General features: G+C 38.9%; 1 protein-coding gene across 2 annotated transcripts; it reads left to right on the top strand.

Moving 5' to 3' along the window:
• Positions 1–5,261: 5,261 nt before the first annotated feature.
• VDAC3 (voltage-dependent anion channel 3) lies at positions 5,262–25,073 on the top strand. 2 transcript variants are annotated; one of them, XM_006859921.1, is made up of 9 exons: positions 5,262–5,328; positions 7,637–7,686; positions 9,936–9,938; positions 11,709–11,861; positions 18,947–18,999; positions 20,651–20,878; positions 22,255–22,405; positions 23,311–23,368; positions 24,756–24,847. In XM_006859921.1, the coding sequence occupies exons 1-9, from the start codon at positions 5,262–5,264 to the stop codon at positions 24,845–24,847; spliced, it is 855 nt and encodes a 284-aa protein (XP_006859983.1). The 2 variants fall into 2 exon arrangements, with proteins under 2 accessions (XP_006859983.1, XP_006859982.1); XM_006859920.1 differs by lacking the exon at positions 9,936–9,938 and having other exon boundaries at positions 24,756–25,073.
• The last annotated feature ends 1,363 nt before the right edge of the window (positions 25,074–26,436 follow it).

Here is a 26,436-nt window from a genome sequence, read left to right as displayed (position 1 = left end):
ACACAAGCCCAGCTTCCTTTGACTCCAGTGATCATTTTCTTTAGCCTTTGCTTGTGGCTTTTATGATATTCTGCCTCATTCAGCAGTTATTTGTCCAAGTCTTCGACTATGAGTCCCTTGGGGGTGTTTACCTTTTATCTGATTAACTTGAAATGCCTTACACACAGCAGGCACATTACATCTGCCTGTTGACTAAAGCAGCAACTTGGTGTTGGGGACTGAGCCTCAAAGACTTCGTGGGGTTTTCTTTCCCCAACTTTTACTTTGAAAATTAAAGCTCACTGAAAAGTTTCAAGAATTGTGCAACAAACAACTGTATTATTTCTCACCTAGATTCACCAACATTTTGTCATATGCTGCTGTTGTTGTGGTAAAGTGCCATCAAGTTGGCTTCAACTCATTACGACTCTATATAGGGTTTCCAAGAGCAGCTGGTGGGTTTGAACTACCGAACTTGCGATTAGCAATCCAGTCCTTATCTTATAGTGCCACATTAAATACTCCTAAATACTTCAGTATGTATCTCCTAAAAACATGGATAATTCAACATAACCAAAATATAATTATTTTCAGAAATTTTTGCATTGGACTCCTGGTGTAGCACTGTAGGATCAGAACTGACTAGACTGTGAACTACAAGGTCAGCAGTTCAAACCCACCAGCTGCTCCTTGGAAACCCTATACAGGGTTGCTATGAGTCGGGACCAACTCAACAGTACTTAACAACAACACAACGACAGTATTAACAATACAGTCTATATTCACAGCTCCCCAATTGTCTCAATAATGCCCCTAATAGACATATTTTTAAAATGTTTTCTTCAAGGTCCAGTTTAGAACCACATATTGCTTTTTGTTTCATGCCTTTCTTTTGTTTCCTTTAATCTAGATTAATTCACGGTCCTTTTTCTTAATCTTTTGGCAAGAATACCACATTTGTGTCCTTCTTTGTACATGCTATTGGGGATACATAATGTAGTGTGTACCCTTCCTGGTACTGTTAAGTTTGATCAGTGAATGATTTCTTTGGTGTAAAGGCACACTTTACTTTTCATGCTTTAGTAAATAATCTGTGGGACAATACTTAGAAACAGTATAAATATTCTAAGCAGTCATCATTCACTGATAATTATGCCTGAATCAATTATATGATGGCTCCAAATGGTGATTTTTGTTTCCATAATTTCTTCTACAGTTATTGGTTAGTATTTTAGGAGTAACACTCTGAAAAACAGAGAAAAGACTGAAGTTGTCAAGGATTTAATTTTTCTTGGATCCACAATTAATGCCTATGGAAGCTGCTAGCAGTAAGCAAAGGAAATCAACTGACTTAATGCATTAGGCAAATCTGCTACAAAAGACCTCTTCATAGTGTTGAAGAGCAAAGATGTTACTTTGAGGACTCAGGTGTGCCTGACCCAAGCCATGGTATTTTCAATCATCTCATATGCATGTGAAAGTTGGACAGTGAATAAGGGAAAATGAGAAGGAAGTGATGCATTTGAATAGCGCCATTGGTGCTGGTGAAGAATAGTGAATTTCTGTGGACTGACAGAAGAACAAACAAATCTGTTTTGAAAGAAGTATGGCCAGCCTGTTCCTGAGAAGCAAGGATGGTGAAACTTTGTCTCTTGCCCATTATCAGGAGGGGCCAGTTCCTGCTTAGGAGTCCTGGTGTGAGGCTGCAGGGTAATGCACTGGACTGCAAGGTCGGTTTGAACTGCAAGGTCAGCAGTTCAAACTTACCAGTTGCTCCTCAGAAATGGTATATAGGGTCGCTATGAGTCGGAACAGACTCGATGGCACTTAACAACAACAAAGGAGTGGTAGTGGTTAAGTGCGGTGGTGATGATTAAGTGCTGTGACGTAGGTTCTAACTCACAATGACCCTGTATAGGGTTTCCAAGGAGTGGCTGGTGGGTTTGAACCACTGATCTTGAGGTTAGCAGTCCAATGTTTATCCTACAATGCTACACTAGGACTCGATAAAATGGAGGGTCACTGAAAAAGAGGAAGACCCCTAATGAGATGGATTGACACAGTAGCTGCAACAATGGGCTCAAACACAACCGTTGTAAGGATGATAGCGGACTAGGCCGTGTTTGGTTATTGTGCATGGGATCCCTAAGAGTTTGGCTGGCTGGAAGGCACCAAACCACCACATCCAATCTTCGTAAAGAAGAGTCACCTTCTCATCCTGCCTTGAATTATCATCTATCTCTATTTGAGTGATCTTGAAGAAATCACTTACCCTTCTCTTCACCAATGTTTTCTCATCCTTAAGATGAGATGACCTAAGGGTCCACATTCTTGAATTCTAGTTAGTCTATGATGAAATTCCCATAAAGTCCTACAAAAGCATCCGCCCACGAAGGAACCGGTCTGGATCAAGTCTCAGCATCCATCAGTCTTCTTTATCCGCCTCTTTCGGGTTCCTCCCTTGGTAACAGTAACTAGGACCCTCCAGGCGTTCTCGCGAGATGGGATTCCCTTCCCGGGACAAAGTGCAGTCCCAGGTCCAGGCCAACACCACGTCAACGCCCCCCTCCCCCCCCCCCATCCCCGAGCCACCTGCGCGATGGGCCCTCCTGCGCACGCGCTCATATGAAGCCAGACAGTTGGTGGTGTTTGTTCATCCCAGCTGTTCTTTTTCCCCTTCCCAGACTGGCCACCAGCGAATCCCGCCGGACACTACAGCGCAAACTCAGGGTGGGAGGAGGTGGGGCGCGCAGGCGCTGCGGTGGGAGTGAGGTCGCGCAGGCGCGGGTGGCGTTGGTTTGAAGAAGACCTTCAGCGTTGCCCTGGCGGAGCGGAGACAGGCCCTCTGGTTGGAGGTGAGAGGAGCCGAGGCCAGGGACCAGTGCGACTGGTGGGAGGGCTCAGAAGAGTGGTGGGTCGTGACAGAGCATGGGCCCTACCAGAGACTGACCTAACGGAGGGTTCGGGGCGGGACTGAGCAGTCTAACGGGGCACGAGAGCGGCGCGGGCGGAGGGGGCGCTGGTCCTTGTATGGGACCTGGCTCCCCTTGTCGCCTCAGGTGATGGCTCCTGGCAGTCAGTCCCAGGTGGTGGTGCCAGCGCTGAGCCTCGACCTTCCTCCTGCGGGTATCTGGATAGGACTTTCTTTTCAGGTGTCAGGCTAAACAGACTGATTTCTAGGGAAGTTGGATCCTCGAACCCCAAACCCATTCCTCTGTTTCTAGCGTCCTCTCTGGAATTGCTGGTAAACACCAGGGAGGAGCGATTCTATTCCTTGCGACCAAAGGGAGGGTGCTATACGTGCAATTTATAAAGGAAAAATGAGGAACAAAAGAGCTCTTTGCTGATTGTCAAGTTAGTAATTGTGTAAATTCATTTTTATCAAGTTAAGTTTTCCCCCTCCTGTATGCATCTCATGCAACATCCATACGCTGTGCAGATCTGCAAACAATAAGTGCATTTGTGGAGCTAATAGAAATTTGTAAATATACTTTACTCCCAGCACCATGAAGTCGTCTAGTTTTTAGCTTGATCATACCAGCAATGCATTTTCCATTAGTATAGTGGGCCTGGCAAAGTCATCTTAAAATAGACAGAATTGAGATTCGTTGGTAAACTAAACCAACTATGCAACTTTTTCAAAATATCTGGCTGTGGTTTCGAAAAACTAACAAAGCAGAATGCTAAAAGATTATAATTAGTCCTTAAATGTATGGTTGCACAATGTATATATGGTTTTGTTTCTTTCTATTCCATCTTGGCAGTAGAAGAAAAACCAAAATGTAAAGGCTTACCATTTCTATTTGAACATATAGTGTCAGCTTTTCAAATTTTCCAAATTGTGATAATAATAAACAATAACATCAAGTTGGGAATATACAAATATGAAAAGTCTAGAATGATCATTTGAGTATAAAGTTTGGATTGTAAAGTAATTACTCTGGAGGTGAACTCTGAAACTTTGTCACTTCAGAGCAAAGTTTTATGATTATATGGGTCAGTGTGTTTATACATAATGTTCTAACTCCTTCCTCGTAACTTTATATCATCCTGCCTATCATTTCACAGGTTTTGGATAAGGCACACGTTTAAAATAAATTCACAGTTGACAAGTGATTCATCATTATATGTCATGTTCTGTATGATGGTATTTACAGGAAGAAATTTAGCAGAAGTTTAGATGAAAAGTTAGGCTAAATAGAAAAAAATAGTTGTAGTGTGTAGATAGATAGTTCAGGTATAGGAATTGCAAAGATTACCTGGTATTCCTGAACTCTTAAATGTCAAAGTAATTGGGCAAATAGGGCTGTTTGAGATGTTTCTGTAATTTATTAGACATGGCTTTGGAGTTGGCCTGATGAATGCAACAGAACCTCTTTCAGGAAAAGATTTTCCAGGATACAAAGATGGTAAAGGAAAGGCATGTTCTGACTTGTAAATTTTTCAGGAAGCAGACTGCCACAGCTTTCTCTTATGAAGTGGCTGGTGGACGCAAAACACAGACCTTTTGGCTAGCTGCTGAACACCCAACCATTGCACCAGCAGGGCTCCTGAAATGTAGATTACCTTCTCAGAATTGACATGTGTCTCACTCATATTGGCAGCAGAAAAGTTGGCTGAATACAAAGTAGGCAAGATGAAAAGTCAAGATGTCTTGGATTTTTGAAGGCTTCTGCTTTGTTCACACCAATTTTGGTAAACATATTATGTAGACAGAATTCATCCTATTTTTTGGTTAATATTTAAGATTATAGCACTTCATTTAAAGAAGAGCTTTGAGAGAAGGCATATTCTGGATGAAACACATTTCAATGAGTATGGTAGTTTCTTATTTTAAGAACGGAATTTCAGAAAAGCAGAAAATGTTAACTCTAAGAATTTTGTTTGCATCTATTCTTACAGTTCCTTAAAATATTTACCTTGTTGCCTTAAATTGCTCTTTGGCTTTTATTACAGCCTCAGAAAGGTTATTTTTAAAAAGAAATCCAATTTAACAAAGCATCATCTCCTTCAGCCAGTGAGAACTTTCTTTTCTTTGAAATGCAGTTGAAGAAATGACCTCTTTGATTTTCATGGGGTACTCCTTTTATTCTCCAGTGTTCTGGAAAAGTTCTTTTATGGGGAGAACATGCCATCTCTTAACTTTGATTGCATTAGGGCATAAGCATTAAAGACACAAAGGAACAGAAAACGATATTCTCCCAAGATGAAATGTGGGAAAACTATGGGTTAAGAAATACGAAATTATTCTTACTCCTTTGTCCACATTTTCTTTATAAGATATGTGTAATACACCGGCTTACTGTGACCTAGGAAAGGCTGCCAAGGATGTCTTCAACAAAGGATATGGTACGTATGATATTGTGAATTTCCAACTGGGGTGAGGTTTAAGGATTAGTAATTTAAGGGGATGACTAGTAACAGGTTATTTGATTTTGTTTTTTAGAGATAGAGTCCTTTGTTATTGTTAGATGATTCTGAGTCAATATTGACTCATAAGCAACCCCATGTGACAGAGTAGAACTGCTCCATAGGGTTTTCTAGATTGTAGTCTTTTAGGTGTTCTTGACCCGAGCCATGGTATTTTCAATAATTGCATGTACATGTTAAAGAAAGCTGGAAAATGAATAAGGCAAACCATAGAAAAATTGATGCATTTGAATTATGGTACTAGAGAAGTGTCTTGGACTGCTAGAGGAACAAACAAATCTGTTGCACGAAGTACTGCCAAAATGCTCTTTAGAAGCTAGGATGATAAGACTTTGTCTCTCATACTTCAGACATGTTATCATGAGGGACCAGTGCCTGGAGAAGAACATCATGCTTGGTAAAGTGGAGGGTTAGTGAGAAAGAGGAAGAAGTGCAGCATGATGGATTGGCACAGTGGCATCAGTAATGGGCTCAAGCATAGCAATAGTTGTGAGGATGGTGCAGGACTAGGCAGTGTTACCTTGTTTTACATAGTGTCAGTATGAGTTGAAATCAACTCAGAGGCACCTAACAACAGTCTTTAAGGGAGCAGATTACCAGATCTTTCTCCTGTGGAGAGGCTAGGTTAATAGCTGAGTGCCTAACTGTTGAGCCACCAGCACTCCTTTAGGGTCCCTTACAAGCATGAAAAGTAATTATACATAAACACAGGGGAGTTAAAAAAAGTTTCTGGGGAAATTTCATTATTTTTTAATTCCATTTTTCCATTAACTTTTTGGAGTTCCCTCATCAGGCTGCGAACTGCAAGGTCAGCAGTTCGAAACCACCAGCTGTTCCGCGGGAGAAAGACGGGGCTTTCTGCTCCCGTAAAGATTTAAAGCCTCGGAAACCCTGTACAGGGTCGCTATGAGTCAGAACTGACTCCACGGCACATAACAACAACAACATATGTGTTTACGTGTTGAGCTGCTAACAGCAAGCTGCTCTGCTGGAGAAAGATGAGATAGTTTTCTGCTATAAATATATACTGTCTTAAGCCCTAAGGAGCAGTTCTACTCAGTCCTACAGGGTCACTGATTTGGAATTGACTCAATGGCAGTAGATATATATATATAATGTATATATACTCACATATTTGGAGTCCTGGTATAACACTGGGCTGCAAGGTGTGTGTGTTTAAACCGCAAAGTTGGTGATTCAAACTCATCAGTTGTACCTCGGAAACCCTATGTAGGGTTTCTATGAGTTGGAACCGACTGGACAGCACTTAACAACAATAACGTAATATCTATGAACCCTGGTGTGGTGCTATAGGATAAGCACTGGACTGGTAACCACAGTATTGGTGTTCAAACCCACCAGCTGCTCTCGGAACCCTTATATAGGGTCACTATGAGCTGGAACTGATTTGATGACACGTGACAACATAGTACCTATGTTTCTTGCTAGTCCTGGGGACAGTTAAAGTAGGGGTTATATTTTTTTTCTTCCCCAAATGGCTGTGTTTATATGAAAGTAAAAATATAACTTTTAGATTTATCTAGAGCAACATAAATTGATCCCAAATATTTAGTTTTGTTTTTAAAAACATCATCTGTAAATTCTTAAGTTTTATATTGAACCAGTAATGTTAAATATATACAAGGGGGCTTAAAAAATGTTGAAAGATAGAAAATTCCATGATCTCTCCATTATATTTTCCCACAGTTTTTGAAGCCCCTTCATATTTTAAGCTTTTATATACATCAGCAGGAAGTGCGGTGGCTCCATAAGCTAAGACTTTGTACGTTGTACCACAAAGTTAGAGGTTCAAGCCCACCAGCCGCTCCCCAGGGAAAAGATAAGGCTTTCTGTTCCTGCAGAGATTTAAAAAGCCTCAGACACTCTACACAGGGTCCTTTTGAATCAGAACCGACTGAACAACACTTAACGACAACATATACCTCAGCACAATGTCTTCTAGTAGTAGTGGGTTTTGGAATAGTGCGTATTCCTTTTAGTCACTTGCTTTAACTAATATTTTTTAAAGTATGTGCTAACTCATTTTGGAGGACTTGAACATATTTAAATCATTTGGTTATGCATTCATTTTGTACAAAACACTCAGCTAATGAGAATATTGTTTATTTTTTAATAAGGAAGATACTACAGACTAGTTTCTTAATTTTTGCATTGTAAAAATTGGTCTTGATACCACACTTTACTGTGTTTTTGTGTGTGTGTCTAGGGTTTGGCATGGTCAAAATTGACCTGAGAACCAAGTCTTGCAGTGGAGTGGTAAGTATCTAATATTTTAAAAAATAGATGTAACGTAAATACATTTGTTGAAAACTGTTATTCATGCTAGCTAGTTGAAGCAGTATGCTGTTGGCAATCTACTTTCTTCCTAACAGATTTACTCTCATATTTCAGAGAGCATCTTTACTCAGCCAATTAAACCCATAATCAGGTTGAATTTTGGGGGTCAGTTCAAACTCACCAGCTGCTCCTCAGAAACCCTATGTGGGGTCACTATGAGTCAGACCTAACTCATTGGCACTTAACAACAACAGCAGGTGTTTACTATGAGAGTATTCTGTGTCTTGCTCCCAGAAGATATAAGATACATATTTTTGATCTATGCCATATCTTCAGACTTTCATTGGACACAGAAATTTTACTTCCGTTATAAAGGGTTCCTGGTGTGGCGCTGTGGGTTAATGCGTAAGACTGCAAAGCCGTTTGAACTGCAAGGTCAGCGGTTCAGGCTCACCAGCTGCCCCTCGGAAAAACCCTATACAGGGTCGCTATGGGTCGGAATTGACTTGATAGCACTTAACAACAACAACAACAATGGGTTCGTGCAAGATTTTTTAAAAAATTAATTAATTTTGTTGTTGAGAATATTTACATCAGAACATGCACACTAATTCAGCATTTCTCTATGTATTACATTCTTGGAGTTGTGCAACCACTTTCACCCTCCTTTATTGAGTTGTCCTGCCCTGTTAGCAAATTCATAGCCTTATATAGCGCTTACCTAATCTCTAAGCTGCTTTTGTCAATTTTATCCCATAGAAATAGATTTTAAAAGAGCACAGTGCCCAAGGCAGACATTCTTTACTAGTTAAGTTAAACTATTGTTTGGTTTTAAGAGGACTTCAGGGGATATTTTTTGTTTAAGTTTTAAACATTATCTCAGGGCAGTGGTTTCATAGGTCCAGGCAAGTTTTAGAAAATTTTGTTTTAATCTCTGCCCTTTTATGACTGATTGAAATAAATGTTAGAAGTAAAATGCATGTAGATTATATTATAATCTTTATTGATGTTTATAAAGTCTTTTTTTGGTAGAAGTTAACATGGTTAAAAATATGTTAGCATATTTTCAAAGGGACATTAACCATAGCTTTCATTCAACAAATCTCAACAAATAGATTACATTTACTCCATTTTCTAGTTTCTCCTCATTGACAACACAATGTTTAGTATTTACTTATTCAAAGTGGTACAGATTTTATTTCTGTTTAGGTAGCGTAGTAGTTATGAGTTGGGCTACTAATCTCAACATCAGCAATTCAAGACTACGAGCTGTTCGTAGGAGAAAGATGAGGCTTTCTGCTTCTGTAAAGATTTACAACCTAGGAAACCCTATACAGGGTCGCTGTGATTAGGAACTGACTTGATGGCACTTAGCAGCAACAACATTAATTAGAAGGGGTCCTGATGTGGCACTGTAGGACAAGCACTGGACTGCTAACCACAAGGTTGCGGTTCAGACCCACCAACCACTCCTTGTAGCCCCTCTATAGCGTCGCCATATGTTGGAATTGACTTGACAGCACTTAGCAACATTAATTCGAAGGTCAAGAGGCATGTGGAATTGTTAATGACACTTTGACTCTGTATAATCCTGATTTGTCACAATAATGTATTCCTGAGTTTCTCAGTTGTTGTTAAGTGCCATCACGTTGGGTGTGACTCATAGCAGCCCTGTATAGGATTTCCAAGGAGCAGCTGGTGGGCTTGAACTGCTGACATTACAGTCCAGTGTCTAGTGGATAAAATATGTGCACCAGTGGGACCCTCAAGAAGAGAAGTCCTGGTGATGCATTGGTTAAAGTGCTTGACTGCTAATTATAAGGTCAGTGCTTCAAACCAACCAGTCTCTGAGGGAGAAAGAGTTGCTTATTTGCTCCTGTAAAGATTTACAGCCTTGGAAATCTTATGGGGCAGATCTGCTCTATCCTATAGGATCACTATGAGTTGGGATTGACTCAGTAGCAATATGAGCACATTGTATTCAGCTCTGTTGAAGTAGAAGAATTTTGGGGTTCTGTTGTGGTGCTGTGGGATAGGCACTAGACTGCTGCTCCTCGGAAACCCTATATAGAGGGTCACTATGAGTCAATTGATTCGATGGCTTGTAACAACAACATCATTTTGAATAGAGTTTCAGAATTTGTTCAAGTTAGACTCATGTCACAAAAGTCATTATTTAACATCTTATCTCCCTTTCATGCTCCTGTGGTTTGGGATTGTTCATTCAGATGGTAAGGGAAAAAAAGCATGTTTGTGTTGCTTGCTTTTATGGCTGCTTTTGGTCTTTGGTATCAATTTAAGATAGGTTTCACATATTGATCCAGCTTTCTTAAATTGTATCTTGGTATTTTTTCAACTAATATTTTTGCAGTTGTTTTGTTGCTTACTATTATTTAATGTAGAGCTATATATGCATGTTATAAATGTATTTTATACTTGACCTAATTATGAAATAAAAACTGAAGCAATTGAAGCCTGGAATTCAACTTAATAAAATTCTGGCCTCTAGTATTTATTCCTCTAGTATTTGAGCTTTTTGAAAGAACTTCAAATTAAGAAATGACAACAGTAAGGAAGCAATGTGGAATAAATATGGTTACCTTAATTTGTGTATAAAATTTCATATCATTAAAAAATAAGCTTTATATTTGCTTTAGTTGTCAGGTTTGTGAAAGAAAATGGTAAAAAAAAAAAAAAGGACTGTTCAGCATACTAAAAGACTAAATGAAAATATCACATTAAGAATTGTGTGTAATGCTTTTATCATTTTTACTAAGGCCTTGCCCTTAATGTGCAGCATGATAATCTGTTGTGAAACTTTCTAGCTGGTGTTGATAAACAGACCATAGTTTCAAAGTTGTTTCCTTCCTTAGCCTGTAGAACAAGAGTTAACAGGGAGGATTCATATTGCAGGCAGTAAAACAGAATGGGTCAGAGTTGGTAGTATTTCATTACTGTTGGCAACATTTCAGAAATGTGCCTTAAACACAGGACCAATCAGAATGTTGTTTTTTTCCCCCTGACAGTTCATACATAGATGGACAGTGCCAGGTGATGACTGTTTCCATCCCCCTAGAAGGAGATCTGTTTATAATTGCTGGTTGTCATATGACTGAAGGACACATCTAGGGAGCAGGATATAATGGCACTATAGGATAAGCACTGGACTGCTAACTGTTAGGTTGTCAGTTCAAACCCACCAACCACTCCTTGAAAACCCTAAATTGGATCGCTGAGTCAGAACTGACTCGATGGCACTCAACAACAGCATAATAACTTCAAAGCTAGACTGTGGGAGAAAAAGAAAAGAGAGAGAAATTATTATTAACATTCCATTTTGCTGTGAACAATGACCAGATACTTTCAGATACTGAAAGTTTTACAGATAGTCTTGTGGACAAAAGCAAGAAAACTTTTACTCAACAAAGTGAGGACAGTGGGGTAGGGTGGTGCTTCTAGTGTTTTGGGATTTTTAAGGATTTTAAAAAAATTAATAGGAAAAGTATGATGGAGAACTTTAGATCATGGAGGTAAACTGTTTAAGGTTCAATATTTTAGCCTTTTTAGTAAAGAAGTTTATATATAGTAAAACATTTGTCTTTTAAAGTAGAGAATTTACGGTGTGGCACTGTAGGATGAATACCGGACCAAAAGGTTGGTTTGAACTGCAGTTCAAAGTCACCACCCACTACAGAAACCCTGTAGGTAGTCTCTATGACTGGGAACTGACTCAGTGGCATCTAGTTCACATCCTTATTGTAGTTATTGTTGTTGCTATTAGTAAGAGAGGTGGAGTAATGGAAAGATCTGAAACTGGCTAGCCAGTATCAGATCTTTTCATTACATTTCTATTGTAAAGAAAGAAGGAAAGCAGGAAACAATTTGCCATTGTAAAGAGTAAATTATATTGGTTTCTGATGCATCCAACACTACTTTCTGATGTGATTTTTGTTTTGTTTTCATTTGAGCTAATTTTTAGGTAATTATTTTTCTCTTATCAGGAATTTTCTACTTCTGGTCATGCTTACACTGATACAGGGAAAGCATCAGGCAACCTAGAGACCAAATATAAGGTCTGTAGCTATGGACTTACTTTCACCCAAAAATGGAACACAGACAATACTCTTGGGACAGAAATCTCTTTGGAAAATAAGGTAAGAGAAAGCACTAGAAGTTATTTGTAGATTAAATACATTTTACAGATTGTTTAAGGAACAAACTCCAAATATTATCTGGCTAAGTGTTACAGTGTATCTGCAGGTGGCCTTATTTGGTATGTTTTATTGTTTATTTCTAAAAAGTAAGACTTATTTGTGAGTTTACTAATTATTACATTGCATCTTTGTTCTGACCAACTCTACTTACTCTTTAGTACAGCTGAGCTTCTCTTGAGTAGACCAGACTGTTTACATGGATCTTGTTTTTATTTTGTTATAATTGCAAAATGGGCCCCACAGAATGGTACCAAAGACAACGTATCTATTTGTTTAGGGCGTGCTGTGTAAAGGGCACTATTAGAAATATGCTTATATGTACAGTATTGTACACGGGGGCTTCAAAAATTTCTGGAAATTTTTCATATTTTTAACTTTTTATTGTGAATTGGGTGAAGGTTTACAGAGCAGAACATCAGTTTTACATTAAATAATTCATGCACATTTTGTTTCATCTCATTGATTGCAGTGCAACATCACTTCCTCCCTGTGTTTCCTGTTTCCATTCCTTCTCCTTTCCTAACTGTAATGAACTTTGTCCTTGGGTAAATGCAAAATGCTGCCCTTTGAATCTCAGATAATTTTAAGTTGTGCATACCTCACTATTGTTACCATTCCCCTTATAGACCTGTCATTATGGCTAAAAATTGAGCCATGGGGAAGAGTTCAATCCCAGACCTGAAGGGTAACAGTAAGGAGCATGTCCTGGGATTTCTCTAGTCTCTGTCTGACCAGTTATCTTGGTCTCTTACCTGATATTGAGCTTTTTTCCACGTATTTGTCCCACTCTATTCAGGACCTTTAATGTGATCCTTTTAAGAGCAGTTGGTGATGGTGGTGGTGTTCTTACTAGGTGCCATCGAGTTGGTACCGACCCATAGCTACCCTCTGCACCACAGAATGAAACACTGCCTGGTCCTGGGCCAACTTCACAATTGTTGCTGCATTTGAGCTCATTGCTGCTGCCACTGTGCCAATCCCATCTAACTTGAGGGGAGGAGGGTTGTCTTCCTCTTTTTCTCGGCCCCTCCACTTTGTCAATCATGACATCCTTCTCCAGGGACTGGTCCTTTCTGATAATATGTCTGAAGTGTGAGAGACAAAGTCTAGCCATCCTAGTACTTCTTACAACACAGTTGGGTTTGTTCTTTTGGCAGTACATACTACTTTTAATATTCTCCAAAACCATAACTCAAGTGCATCAATTCTTCTATGGTCTTTTTATTCACTGGCCAACTTTCACATGCATAAGAGGTTATTGAAAATACCATAGGTTGGGTCAGGCACACCTTAGGCCTCAGACTATCATCTTCAATATTTTAAAGAGGTCTTGTGCAGCAGATTTGCCCAATGCAATACATCGTTTGATTTCTTGACTGCTGCTTCCATGAGTGTTGATGGTTGATCCAAACAAAATGAAGTCTTTGACATCTTCAGTCTTTTCTCCATTTATATGGATGTTGTTTATTGATCCCGTGGTGAGGAGTTTTGTTTTTTTTTTACATTGAGGTACAATCCATAGCAAAGGCTGTGGTCTTTGGTCTCCATCAGTAAGTATTTCAAGTCCTCTTCACTTTCAGCAAGCAAAGTTGTATCATCTGCATATCACAGGTTGTTAATTAGTCTTCTTCCAATCATGATGTCACGTTTTTCTTTATATAATTCAGCTTCTTGGATTATTTGCTTAGCATACAGATTCAATAAATACGGTGAAAGAATACAACCCTGGCACACACCTTTCCTAATTTATTCATTCAGTGTTCCCTTGTTCTATTTGAACAACTGCCTCTTAGTTTATGTACAGGTTCCTCATGAGCACAAGTATTCTGGAATACTCATTCTTTGCAATGATGTCCATAGCTTGTGATGATCCACACAATCGAAAGCATTTGTATAGTCAATAAAGCACAGGTAAACATCTTTCTGGTATTCTCTGCTTTCTACCCAAGATACATCTGAACATCAGCAGTGATAATCCCTCGTTCTAACTCCTCTTCTGAATCTGACTTGAACTTCTGAAAGTTCTCCGTCAGTGTATGGTTGCAGCCGTTTTAGTGTTATCATTAGCAAAATTGTACTTGCATGCAATATTAATGATATTGACCGATGATTTCCACATTCCATTGTATCACCTCTCTTTGGACTGGATCTCTTCCAGTCAGTTGACCAGGTAGTTGTCTTTCAAATTTCTTGGCATAGATGAGTGAATGCCTACAGTGTTGCATCAGTTGGTTGCAAGATTTCAGTTTGTATTCCATCAGTTCTTGCAGTCTTGTTCTTTGCCAGTGCCTTCAGTGCATCCTAGACTCTTCAGTATCGTTGGTGCTTGATCATATGTTTACCTCTTAAAATGGTTGAACATCGACCACTTCTTTTTGGTACAGTGACTGTGTTCCTTCCATCTTCTCTTGAAGCTTTCTGCAACATTCAGTATCTTACCCCTAGAATTCTTCAATATTTCAAGTCGAGACTTGAGTTTTTAATTCCGATCCGTCAGCTTGAGAAATGCTGAGTGTGTTCTTTCCTTTGGTTTTTTAACTCCAGGTCTTTGCACATATCATTATAATATTTCACTTTTGAAACTTTCTACTCAGCTCTTTTACCTCCTTCTTTCTTCCATTTTCTTTAGCATCTCTATGCTGGAGAGCAAGTTTCAGAGTGTCTTCTGACATCCATTTTGATCTTTTCCTTTTTTCTTTTCTTAATTACCCTTTGGTTTCTTCCTGTCTAACATTCTTGATGTCATCCCACAACGCTTCTGGTCTTTGGTCCTTACTGTCTAATGCATCAGATATGTTCTTCAGATGATATCTAAATTCAGGTGGGACATGTTCAAATTCAGGTAGGATTTGTCTCTTGTGGACTTGTTTGAAATTTCTTCAGCTTCAGCCTGAACTTGCATATAAGTATATGGCCTTGTTTTGACTAAGGATTTGGACTTTTTCCACTATTAGTTTTCATGGATGTAGTCAATTTGATTTCTGTATATTCCATCTGGTGAAGTCCGTGTGTATAGTTATCTTTTATGTTGTTCAAGAAAGGTTTTTGCATTGAAACATTGGTCTTAACAAAATTCTATCATGTGATCTTCAGCATCGTTTCTATCACTAATGCCATATTTTCCAACTACTGATTCTTCCTCGTTGTTACCAACCTTTGCATTCCAATCGCCATTAATCAATACATCTTTTTTTATTATTATTATTTAAGGTTTTATTGTGGATTGAGTAAAAGTTTACAGGGCAGTCATCAGTTTTACATTTGACAAATCATACACCTTGTTTTATGCAATGATTATAATCCCCTCCATGTACCATCAGTCAACAGTATTTCTCTCTATTCACTTTAGCTCTTTTTTTAAACACTCAGGTATATATAAAAATTTACACCACCAAAGGGTGCATCCTGCAAGTCAGTCTCCTGGCCGCCAGCTCTTAGCCCCTCTCTTACCATGAATCTGGAGTCCTCAGCTGCTCCCTCTCTCCATGTCCCCATCTTTGCCTCCATCTGTGGTGTCACTGCTTCTTTGGATAAGATTTCGCATTCCACTTGTGCTCTTTTCCCTTGATGATCCTGGGCTCCTTTGTTTCTGGACTGTAAGATTAATCACTCCCCTGTTTTTGTTACAGAACTTCTACCTTTACAATTGTGATAGTCACAATTAGTCATGATAACAATTATTCACTATTGAATCATAAGAATCTTATCGTCATTTCTTTTAACCAAACCCATCTAGATAAGATGAAAACTATTCAGCGGGGACTCTTTCTTTCTCCATACAGTATTAAACTAAGATCCCCCTTGAAACCTTGTCAGCCAATCACTTTGTGCCATTATCGCCCCCTCATTTTAGGTAGCCAATGTCTTAAGTTGCCCATCCCTATCTGCCCTGTGTACAGAGGGTATAGCATTGATAATTGATGTGAAGACTCCTTTCCTCTCTGTTGGTATTTATAGTTACTACCTCCATGAATATAGGTCAGGTTCATCAAATTGTAGCAATTTACCCTTGTTTCCTTTATTAAAAATTGCTTGTGGGGCTACAAAGGCAAGAAGTGACTGGCTTACAAGCTTTCAAGAGGGAACCTAGAGCCAAGAGGCCTGTAGGAAGGCAGAATCTCCAGTGAGTAGTATCCAATCTGTCTAGGCGGAGCTGATGAAATGAAATGCAGATGGGTCTCTGGTGATACAATAGTGAGTAATTGTTATCAGGACTGATTGTTAGGGTTGGAAATGTAAAGATAGACATTTTATAGCAAGGAAGGGGGAAGTGATTAACTTTCTAGTCTAGGAGCGGAGGTCCCTAGGACCATCAGTGGAGAAGAGTGGAGAGCAGGACCCTACCCAGAGAAGCAGTGATGCCTGAGATGGAGGCAGAGACGATGATGTGGAGAGACGGAGCAGCTGGGGACTTTAGATCCAGAGAGGGAGAGCCACTGTGTGCTGAAGACTGGGGGCGAGGGGAGTAGGGAGGGGAGAGAGTAGAGGGCAGGCTTGCAGCGTATACCCTTTGGTTGGTTGATGCTGCATGGAAGGGATTGTAACCATGGCAATGAAACGATATACGATAGAATGAATGTAAAACTAATGTTCTCCCATGTAAACTATCATATAATTCACAATAAAACATTAAAATAAATAATAAAAAAAAAGATGAACACTAAAAAAAAAATTGCTTGTGTGTGTGTGTGTGTGTTTTAATATTCCTCTAGTTGAGTTCTGATTATCAAGCCATCAAGGCTAGGTCAGATTGGTACTATCTGCAAGTTTGAGTGTTCTTGTACATCTCCCCTCACTTTAGACCAACCAGCCTTTCCTCTTCTCTCTCTCATCTCCAGGTCAACAGGAGTCAATGGACTGTGGTTGAACTCAGCCCATTTCTTCATTGCTGCCTTTCCCCCTCTTCCACTTACCAGTAGACCAGTATGGTTGCCAGCAAGCTTACATGTATTCCCTTTAAGTTTTAGTCTTAGAGGGGGGTTTGTCCTGAAGGAACTTGATTGCTTATTCTTGTAGTAGCCAGTCATACTGCCATTTTTGTTTTGGGTTTTTCTTGATGATCTTTCTTTGAAAATGTATCTTCTGTCACTCTAACTGTTCCAGGCTGGTCTGCTTGTCCTTTCTAGTGGGGGTGTCCCACCTCAGAAGGTTCTAGATGGGACTTAGGATTCCACCTAAGGTCCTATACACTGCAAAGACTCCACAAGAGGCCTATTTCACTGGGCAAGTTCTGGAACCCCATTTCTGTATTCTACTCAGTTATACGCTGATGATGGGCTTATAGGTTTTCTGTAATCATGTTTCCCGACATTCCTTTCTATCCCACTCAAGTGTCTATTTTACAGTAGTAGGCAAGAGAAACCAATATTCATAAGACAGTCAAGAATCTTAGTATTATATCCCCTCATTAAACTATGCCTAGATCACAGAGCCCTGTTGTTCTAAGGTTGAGCATAATCAATACATCTTGATTGCATGTTTGATAAAAGTCAGTAGAATTCTTTAGTTTCATCCTCACTGATTTTAGTGGTTGGTGCATAAATCTGAGTAATAATGGTATTAACTGGTCTTCCTTGTAGCTGTATGGATATTATCCTTTCACACAGTGTTGTACTTCAAGACAGATCTTGATAAGTTCTTTTTGATGATGAATGCCGTGCCATTCCTCTTTAATTTGTCAATCCTGGTATAGTAAACTATGTGATTGTCAGGCTCAGAATGGCCAATACCAGTCCATTGTAGCTCCCTAATGCTTAGGATGTTCCTGTTTATGTGTTCCATTTCAATTTTGATAATTCCCAATTTTCCTAGATTCATACTTCGTACATTCCATGTTCTGATTATTCATGGATATTTACAGCTGTTTCTCTTCATTTTGAGTTGTGCCCATCAGCAAATGGAAGGTCTTGAAGGCTTTACTCCATTTGCATCATCACGGTCAACTTTACTTTGAAGAGGCAGCTCTTCCTCAGTTGTATTTTGAGTGCCTTCCAACTTGAGGGGCTCATATTCCGGTACTATAGCTAACATTATTCTGGTGTTCTTCATCATGTTTCAGTATTCAATATTCTGGTGCTGACAGTGTTTCACTGTTATTCATAAGTTTTTCAGTGACTACCTGGAAGTAGTCTGTCTCTCCTTCTCCCTAGTCTGTCTTTGTCTGGCAGCTTAGCTTCCAGAATCACAGCAACATGCAAGCCACCACAGTACAACAAACCAACAGACGAGTTGTGGATTGGTAGAGGTAGCCAGGCACTATTTAGTTCTGGTCTTAGGGTTGTGGAAACTGATGTTTATGTGGTCCATTAATCCATTGGACTAATTGTTAACATGGGTCTTTGATTTTCATCACTTTTCTTTTTTTAAAAGATTTTTTGGGACATGTTAATTCTGTTAAATCAGCTTAATAACTGTTGTCAAGTGGGCAAACAAGGCTGTAAGGGACCCTCCTTGCTGCAACATGTAAGTCCCTCAGTGAGCCTAGAAGAAAATGGTGTCTGCTTTCTCTTCTGGTCCCCACAGACATACATACAGTTTTTTCATTATCTTTTTGTTGTTGTTTTGTAAAACAAGATATCAGTTTGAAATTTTTATTATTTTTTCTTTTCCCCCCTCTTACCTACCACCTTCATTATCTTTAAATTCTATTTTTTCATGAACTTTTTGAAGCCTCCCTATATATATCTAGCTAAATAAATTGCTTAGGTTGGGTTGTTAAATGTCAGGTTATACAGTAATAATAATTTTAAGACAGTAACAAGATTATTTTGTTTTTGTACTATAATTTACATTATTTTTGTGTGGTTGGATTTGACTTATAAATTTCATCCTGTCTTTTGGTAGAAGTATCATTATGAAGGTGGAGGTCCAGGGGAGAACAGAAGATGGTAGATAATTTGATATGTGATGTGATACTTTAATATTTGACTTTATTGACTTACTCTTGTAAGGGAAAACTTTAGAACTGGTTTCTTGATTTGAAAAGATAATTGAAAATTTATTAATTTTAAACCTTTATTTTTCAGTTGGCTGAAGGGTTGAAATTGACCCTTGATACCATATTTGTACCGAACACAGGGTAATTATTCAAATCCTATTTTCTGAAATGTTTTATAGCCTGATAGGATAGTGAGCTTTCAAATTGGGAGTTACAATGAAAAGCTTAGAGACAGGAAATGCTAAGGAGTTTGCTGTTAGGAATACTGTTGTTGTTGGGAAGTGATGTCAATTCCAACCCATAGCGACCCTGTATAGGGTTTCTAAGGAGCAGCTGGTGAGCTTGAACCACTGAGCTTGCAGTTCAAACAGCTTTGCAGTCTGACGCATTAGCCCACAGCATCACACCAGGACTCCTAGAGGACTGATGTATATAGTAAAGTTGAATACTCACTTGAGACACTATGAAATTTTGATTTGAAAATTGAAAAGATGAACAAAATTTTATCATAAAATTTAAGATTTGTAAATAGATTCCAAGTAGGCACATAGCACCAGTTTAAGAGCTAGAGGAGTCTGAGACCACCGATATTTCTGAAACAATACTCTGAAGATTCATGGATGTTGTTAGAAGTTCAGTTTTTTAAGAGTATAACTCTCTTCAGTTTAGAACACTGTACTAGTAATTCTGCCATTGATTTGCTTTATTAATCTCTTAACTTCTCTGCCTCCGTTTCCTCATCTATAAAATGGGCACAATGTTCCTTCCTATCTGCCTTATAGAGGCTGATGTTCTTAAAGGAAAAAGGTGCTAGATGAATATAAAGTGGCATTCGTTCAGCTATAACAACAGATTATGTTTTTCCTGCTGCGTCCTTCAGTTATATTCTAAATAAGTAATTTCATAAAAGGCCTCATTGGAATAGGATATGTTGGATTTTAAGAACCAATTTAGTGTTTCCAGTATTGATCTTCAAAAAAGTATACTTTTCTATAATACCAAACCCCCTCCCCCCCACCAAACCAAACCCTCTGCCACCTTGTCAATTCTGACTCATAGTGACCCATGTATAGGGTCTCTGAGGCTATAAATCTTCACGGGAGCAAAAAGCTTTGTGTTTCTCTCAGGGAGTAACTGGTGCATTTGAACTGCTCACCTTGCAGTTAGCAGTCCAGTGCTTATCCTACAGCACCACCCAGACTTCTTTTACTTTATTGTTATTGTTGTTGTGAAGTGCCATTGAGTCAGTTCTGACCCATAGTAACCCTGTATAGGTTTTCTAAGGAGCGACTGGTGAGCTTGAACCATTGACCATGTTGTGGTTCAACTTTACAGTCCAGCGCATTAACCCCCAGTGGCACAACAGGACTCCTTTCTCTCCATTGGAGGGTTTAATGATTTATAAGTGATAACTGGGTATTTAGAAATAGAGAGATTTGGTTTCTTATATATCTATCTCTCTGTATCTATCTATCTATATATATATAGATATACATACATATATATGTATCTTCAAAATACTAATTTGGCACTGAAATACTTATTTCTGTTACTTTTGCTCATGCCTTGATCAAATTAATGATAAGGGATCCTATCTGCATTTGTTTATACATTTATGATTCTAGCAAAGTTATATTTGGTGAGCTAAGTCACTTGAAACATTTTTATTCTGTGTATGTAGTCTACCAAAACAATTAATATTTAAGTTAGGGGAGAGATAGGCTTACTATAAAGATTGCTGGACTGTAGTAGAAACTCATGTTGTTTTGTTTTGTTTTTGTCTTTTTTACAGAAAGAAGAGTGGAAAGTTGAAGGCCTCCTATAAAAGGGATTGTTTCAGTCTTGGCAGCAATGTCGATATAGATTTTTCAGGACCAACCATCTATGGCTGGGCTGTGTTGGCCTTTGAAGGTTGGCTTGCTGGCTATCAGATGAGTTTTGACACAGCCAAATCCAAACTGTCACAGAATAATTTCGCCCTGGGTTATAAGGCTGCAGATTTCCAGCTGCACACTCATGTGTGAGTGTTTGTCATTTATTCTTTTGGTAATGCCAGTGCAATCTCCCCCAAAAAATGGTGGCCACTACTGGCATACAGAGAAAGTTAGAAGTGACGGTACTTGGCATTTAATAGCCATGGTGGACACCTAACCCGTATGGTTTTCAAAGTCAACAAAACATTACAAGGAGGTTAGCAGTACTTGGTGTAGAGTGCTGTGTTGCCTGGTCATCACTGGCCTCTCACCTTTACCCCAGACTTCAGGGAAGTCTACAACATCATGGGGATGGAAAGAACCCAGAGCATGGCTTACCTCCTGATATAAGCGGTCCTTTGGAGATGTAGCTGCTACTTCTGGCAGCATCCTTGTCTTGGCAATGCCTGGAGGCAGGTTTGTTTGGATAACTGAGAATTGCTTCCAAATTGATCCTGGAACATCACCAGTAATTTGGAGGTTTTCAGGTGCTCTTAGTCAGAATCCAGTTTGCCTTTAACACTCAGAAGCAGCAGGAGTTCTTAGAGCATTCCTGGGATTTGATTATGTAGGCTGCACCTTGTTGGCTCAAAGAATTTGGATGTTTCAGTTGTATTTTATGTCTGTACCCACTGGGTACTGCTACTCTACCAGGAAGAAAAAGCAAAGTGCTAGCTACATGTTTTTCAAGTTTTATAAGCAGCTGTTAGGCAATCTAATCTAGTGGCATTGTTAATTGATGAGGCAGTAGTGTTAGGAAATGGTCAGAACTCAAGGATTATATTGTGTGATGCATTGAAGCAGAACTTGGTATAGTTCTCTAGGGCAGGACCTCCTAGCTATACAGAGAGGACGCTTTCTAACTTCAGAATGGTGTCACAAATGGAATTCAGGATTGGCTTTACTCCTATACCTGTACCTCTTTTCCCCCACCCCCTTGAACTCTACTTTGAAGTTTGTGAATTCTATGAAAATTTCAGAGATTTATAGGTTGTTTTTGCCTGAGGATAGTCTGTCTTAGTGCAAAATTTGCATCAAGTAAATGAATCAGTTGTTACTACATTTGATTTGTTTTTACTACATTTGAAGGACTGTAGATTCTGACTCATAGTGACTCTGTGTAGAGTTTCTAAGGAAATGGAAGGAATGGCAGTGGGTTTGAAATGCCAGCTTTTCAGTTAGCAGTCTAGTGCTTACTCTACTTTGCCGCACCAGGACTCCACATTTGAATTAGGCAGTTATAAAAACTTAAATGGATTTAGTTGTCTTGGTTAGTAGTCATTTAAATGCTAGAAGTTTATTGAAATTTGTAATGCAAAATGGGACCCTTGTTGAGATAATCTTAGAATTTTTTCCCCATATTATAAGAACAGTAATGGTATAAACTAGACATTTTTAACTCTTTCCTATTTCTTGGAAACAGGAATGATGGCACTGAGTTTGGAGGGTCTATCTACCAGAAGGTTAATGAGAAGATTGAAACCTCAATAAACCTTGCTTGGACGGCTGGCAGTAACAACACCCGTTTTGGCATTGCTGCTAAATATAAATTGGATTGTAGAACTTCTCTCTCTGTAAGAATCTACTACCAGAATGGATCTGCTCTTGGAATGTGGTGACAGGGTTGTAGTTTGCATGATCTCTATTAACTGCAATGAGCTGACTCATTGTGTAGTGAAAGAGTATTACTTGAAGTCAGGAAATGTGAGTTTTAATTCTAACTACTCCAGTATTTGGCTACTAATATTTTCAAGTCATTTTCTCTCTTTAGCCTCAAAATATTCTTATCTGCAAATTCAAGGGATTTGATTACTATTCCTATTGTTAAGTGCCGTTGAGTCAGTTCTGACTCACAGTGACCTTATATAGGGTTTCTGAGGACCAGCCAGTGGTTTTGAACTGCTGACCTTGTGGTTTGAAGTCCAGTGCTGATTCTACAGCTCTACACCAGGAGTTCCTGTTGTTGGTAGTTCTTATTAATAATAACAAATTGAGCTCTTAAATTTCAGGTATTATGCTAAGGGCTTTCTGTGTATTCGCTCATGTATTCTTCACAACTACTCCACGTGTCCTCACCCCAATCTTACAGAGGCTAGGAGAGGTCAGGTAACTTGCTCAAGGTCATGTGCCATAGATTTGAATTGAAATCTCTCTGTTACCAGAGCTTGTGTTTTAACCACTGTCAGAGGTTATAAACTGGCATCTCTAAGAACTCAGTGTATACAGGTGCTTGACTACACAGTGTTTTAAAATTTTTTGTTTGGGGTCTTTAAGCATTCATTCTTAAGGTCACTTCTATTGTAAGCATGTATCCCTACCATTTCTAATTGACTTTTTAAAGGCTTATCTTTTATCAGTTTCAGTAATTATTGATTGGTCCTAAGAAGCCTTAACTTTGGAAACCTGGTACATGAAGTGGACTTACCTATTATGAAGTTGATGGTGTTCTAACTGTTTCTATTTCATCTCCTCATCTTAGGCTAAAGTAAATAATGCCAGCCTGATTGGACTTGGTTATACTCAGACTCTTCGACCAGGTAGGTAATAGAATTAATATCAGCAGAATTGAGGAAAAAGGAGATGGAAGAATAATGAAAATAACCTTCACCGTGGGTTCAGACCATTTTGTAACAGTTAGGTGTTCCAGAAAAACAGTAAAACAACAAGAACAAGTACTTTTGCTTAAGTATTTATGTACTTGTAACTATAATATTTGGGGTCTTGGTGTGGTGCTGTAGGATAAGCACTTGACTGCTAACCGCAGGCTTGGTAGTTCAAACCCACCAGCTGCTCCTCAGAAACTGTATACAAGGTCCCTATGAGTTGGAACCAACAATTATAATTTTGGTCACTCTGGTTTGTGAGTTAGATTAATCATTCATTGTTCTTAAAGCCAAATAAACGTCACCATGATCATGTACTGTTCATTGCAGATCAAATAACTACAGATAACCCTTTGGAGATTTAAGGGTTGTGGTTAAGTGCTCAGCTGTTAACTAGAAGGTCAGCAGTTTGAACCCACCAGCAGCTCTGCAGGAGAAACAACCTGGGGATCTGTTCTTGTAAAGGTTGTTAGGGGCCATTGATTGTTTTGACTCATAATGACCTAATGTACAACAGAACGAAACACTGCTTAGTCCTTTGCCATCTTCACAATTGTTGTTTTGTTTGAGACCCTTGTTGCAGTCAGTGTGTCAATCCATGTCCTTAAGAGTCTTCCTTATTTTTCACTAACCCTCTACTTTACCAAGCATGATGTCCTCCAGGGATGGTTCTGAGAACATGTCCAAAGTACAGTGAGATGACGTCTTGGCATCTTTGCTTCTTAAGAGCATTCTGGATATACTTCTTCCAAGATAGATTGGTTCATTCTTCTGGCAATTCATGTATATTTCATATACTTTGCCAGCATCATAATTCAGTTTTTCTTCAGTCTTATTAATTGCCCAGCTTTTGCATGTATATGAGGTGATTGAAAGTATCATGACTCAGGTCATGTGTACCTTAGTCCTCAAAGTGACATCTTTGCTTTTTAATGCTTTCAAGATGTCTTTTGAAGCAGATTTTCCCAGTACAAATACATTGTTTGATTTCTTGAGTGCTACTTCCATGGGCATTTATTGGAAGTGTCAAGGATTTTGTTTTACTTGAACCCACAATCATTTCTCCATTTATCATGATACTGTATAGATTACAGTCTACGAAATCCTATGGGGGCAGCTCTAGTCTGTAACAGAGTGTTGTTATGACTTGGAATAGACTCAGTGGCACACAGCAAGAAGTAAATTTAGAAAGAGCTTTATGCTTGTAAGTCTGATACCCAACAATAATCCATGCCATTGACTTCATCCCTTGTTCTAGAAAATTCAGATGTGATGATAATGATTGTTATAAGTAACTGTGGTGTTTTTTTTTTCCTTCTAGGAGTCAAACTGACCCTGTCAGCTTTGATTGATGGAAAGAACTTCAATGCAGGAGGTCACAAGGTTGGGCTGGGATTTGAACTAGAAGCTTAATGTAGTTTTGAGTAAAGCAATCAGATTTGGCCCTGGAGGTGAAGACAAATGAGCCCACTATGTTTTGGCCTTAAAATTCTTCTGTGAAATTTCAAAAGTGTGAACTTTTTATTCTTCCAAAGAATTGTACTCCTCCCCACATTGGAGTCTAGAGATTGCAAGTCCATCCTAAGGGAGGTACTTGAAGGCATGCATGGAAGTTGTCATGTTTGTGCCACATTTCAGTTCAGTTCCTCAGTGTTATTTTAAGTGTGTTCCTCAATAACAGTGTAGTGTCTTGTTATAAAGGAAATGACCTGATCCTCCAGTTTGTACATCACGTCCTGCATGTCCCACACCACTTTTTCATGACCTTTTAATATATTGGTCTGTGCTGTAGTGAAATCTTTGGTTTTTGCATCAGAGTAAAATAAATCCATCACATTTGGAACATAATTGCTCATATGCTAGTTGTGGTTTTCTTGTATTTGATGTATTTTAGCTTGCTTTGAAAAATAACCTGAATGGTTGGGATTTGCCTGTAGGAATGGAAAAGTTTGTTGTTAAGTGCTGTCGAGTCCAGTTGACTCAACAAACCTGCATAGTGTTGTTTCCGAGGAGCGGCTGGTCAGTTTGAACCAAGGATCTTGTGGTTAGTAGTCCATTGTGTATCCAACAGCACCATACACATGGGATATGTAAAGTAGTAATAAAAGACTCTTCAGTTCCATGGGTGCTTTGGCCTGCCTGGCCCACTTTTGTTCACTTCCCTGTTGTATTGCTGTGATGCCGTCAACAGAGGAGCCTTGTGCTGCTGGGCAGAAGCTCATCTGATGAAGTGTACCTGGTTTGTGTGATAGTATTGTAGAAAGGCTAACACATTTCTTAAGGAAGAGTGAGGGTGTGAGTAGGCAAAAAAAACAGTGCAAAGGCAAAAGTACAATTTGGGGAAATACTGTAGGGAAGAGATTTGGAGAGGATGAGGCCCGAGTTAGTTACTCTGCCCAGGGCCTCAGAAAAATTACTAGATTTAGAAAAATTATAACCAAAGAATGAAATACCCATTTAGAAAATAATTGAATAAACTATAATATTTCCAGGGCATATTGATGTATCTTTCTAAAAATAGAACTTTAGAAAATCCCTTTTTAAAAAAAATACAGATGCAGTATATGCTGGTTACATGAAATTCAGTCAGAGAAGTATATTCAATAAAAGTGCAAATTCCATTCTTCTCTCCAATCCCACTTTCTTCCATTACTACTAGCTGTGTGGTATATATAACATATCCTTGCAGATACTCTTCAGTGTCTTGAGAGATTATATGAATACCTGTTTTTGTATATGTTTTTCAAATGCCCATCTTATTCTGCAGTATAAATGCAAATTTAACATAATCAGAGTACTCTTTCTGTGTGACTGTAAAGTTAGCCTTCTTCTTTGTTATTTTTTGCATACTTAAGGATCAATGTGATGTTATTTACTTAGCGGTCCCCTTGTGCTTTCTTCAGTTCAGCACTTGTCCAGTAGCGCTGCACTGACTATCTTTGTCCGCTCCGTGAATATACTCCACTAGCAGCGCTGCTCACCAGAGCATTCTGTATGGATGG

Source organism: Chrysochloris asiatica, unplaced genomic scaffold (genome assembly GCF_000296735.1).
Source record: "Chrysochloris asiatica unplaced genomic scaffold, ChrAsi1.0 scaffold00035, whole genome shotgun sequence".
NCBI lineage: Eukaryota > Metazoa > Chordata > Mammalia > Afrosoricida > Chrysochloridae > Chrysochloris > Chrysochloris asiatica.
The sequence above is the reverse complement of the archived record's forward strand: the minus strand, read 5'-3'. Positions and strand labels throughout refer to the sequence as shown.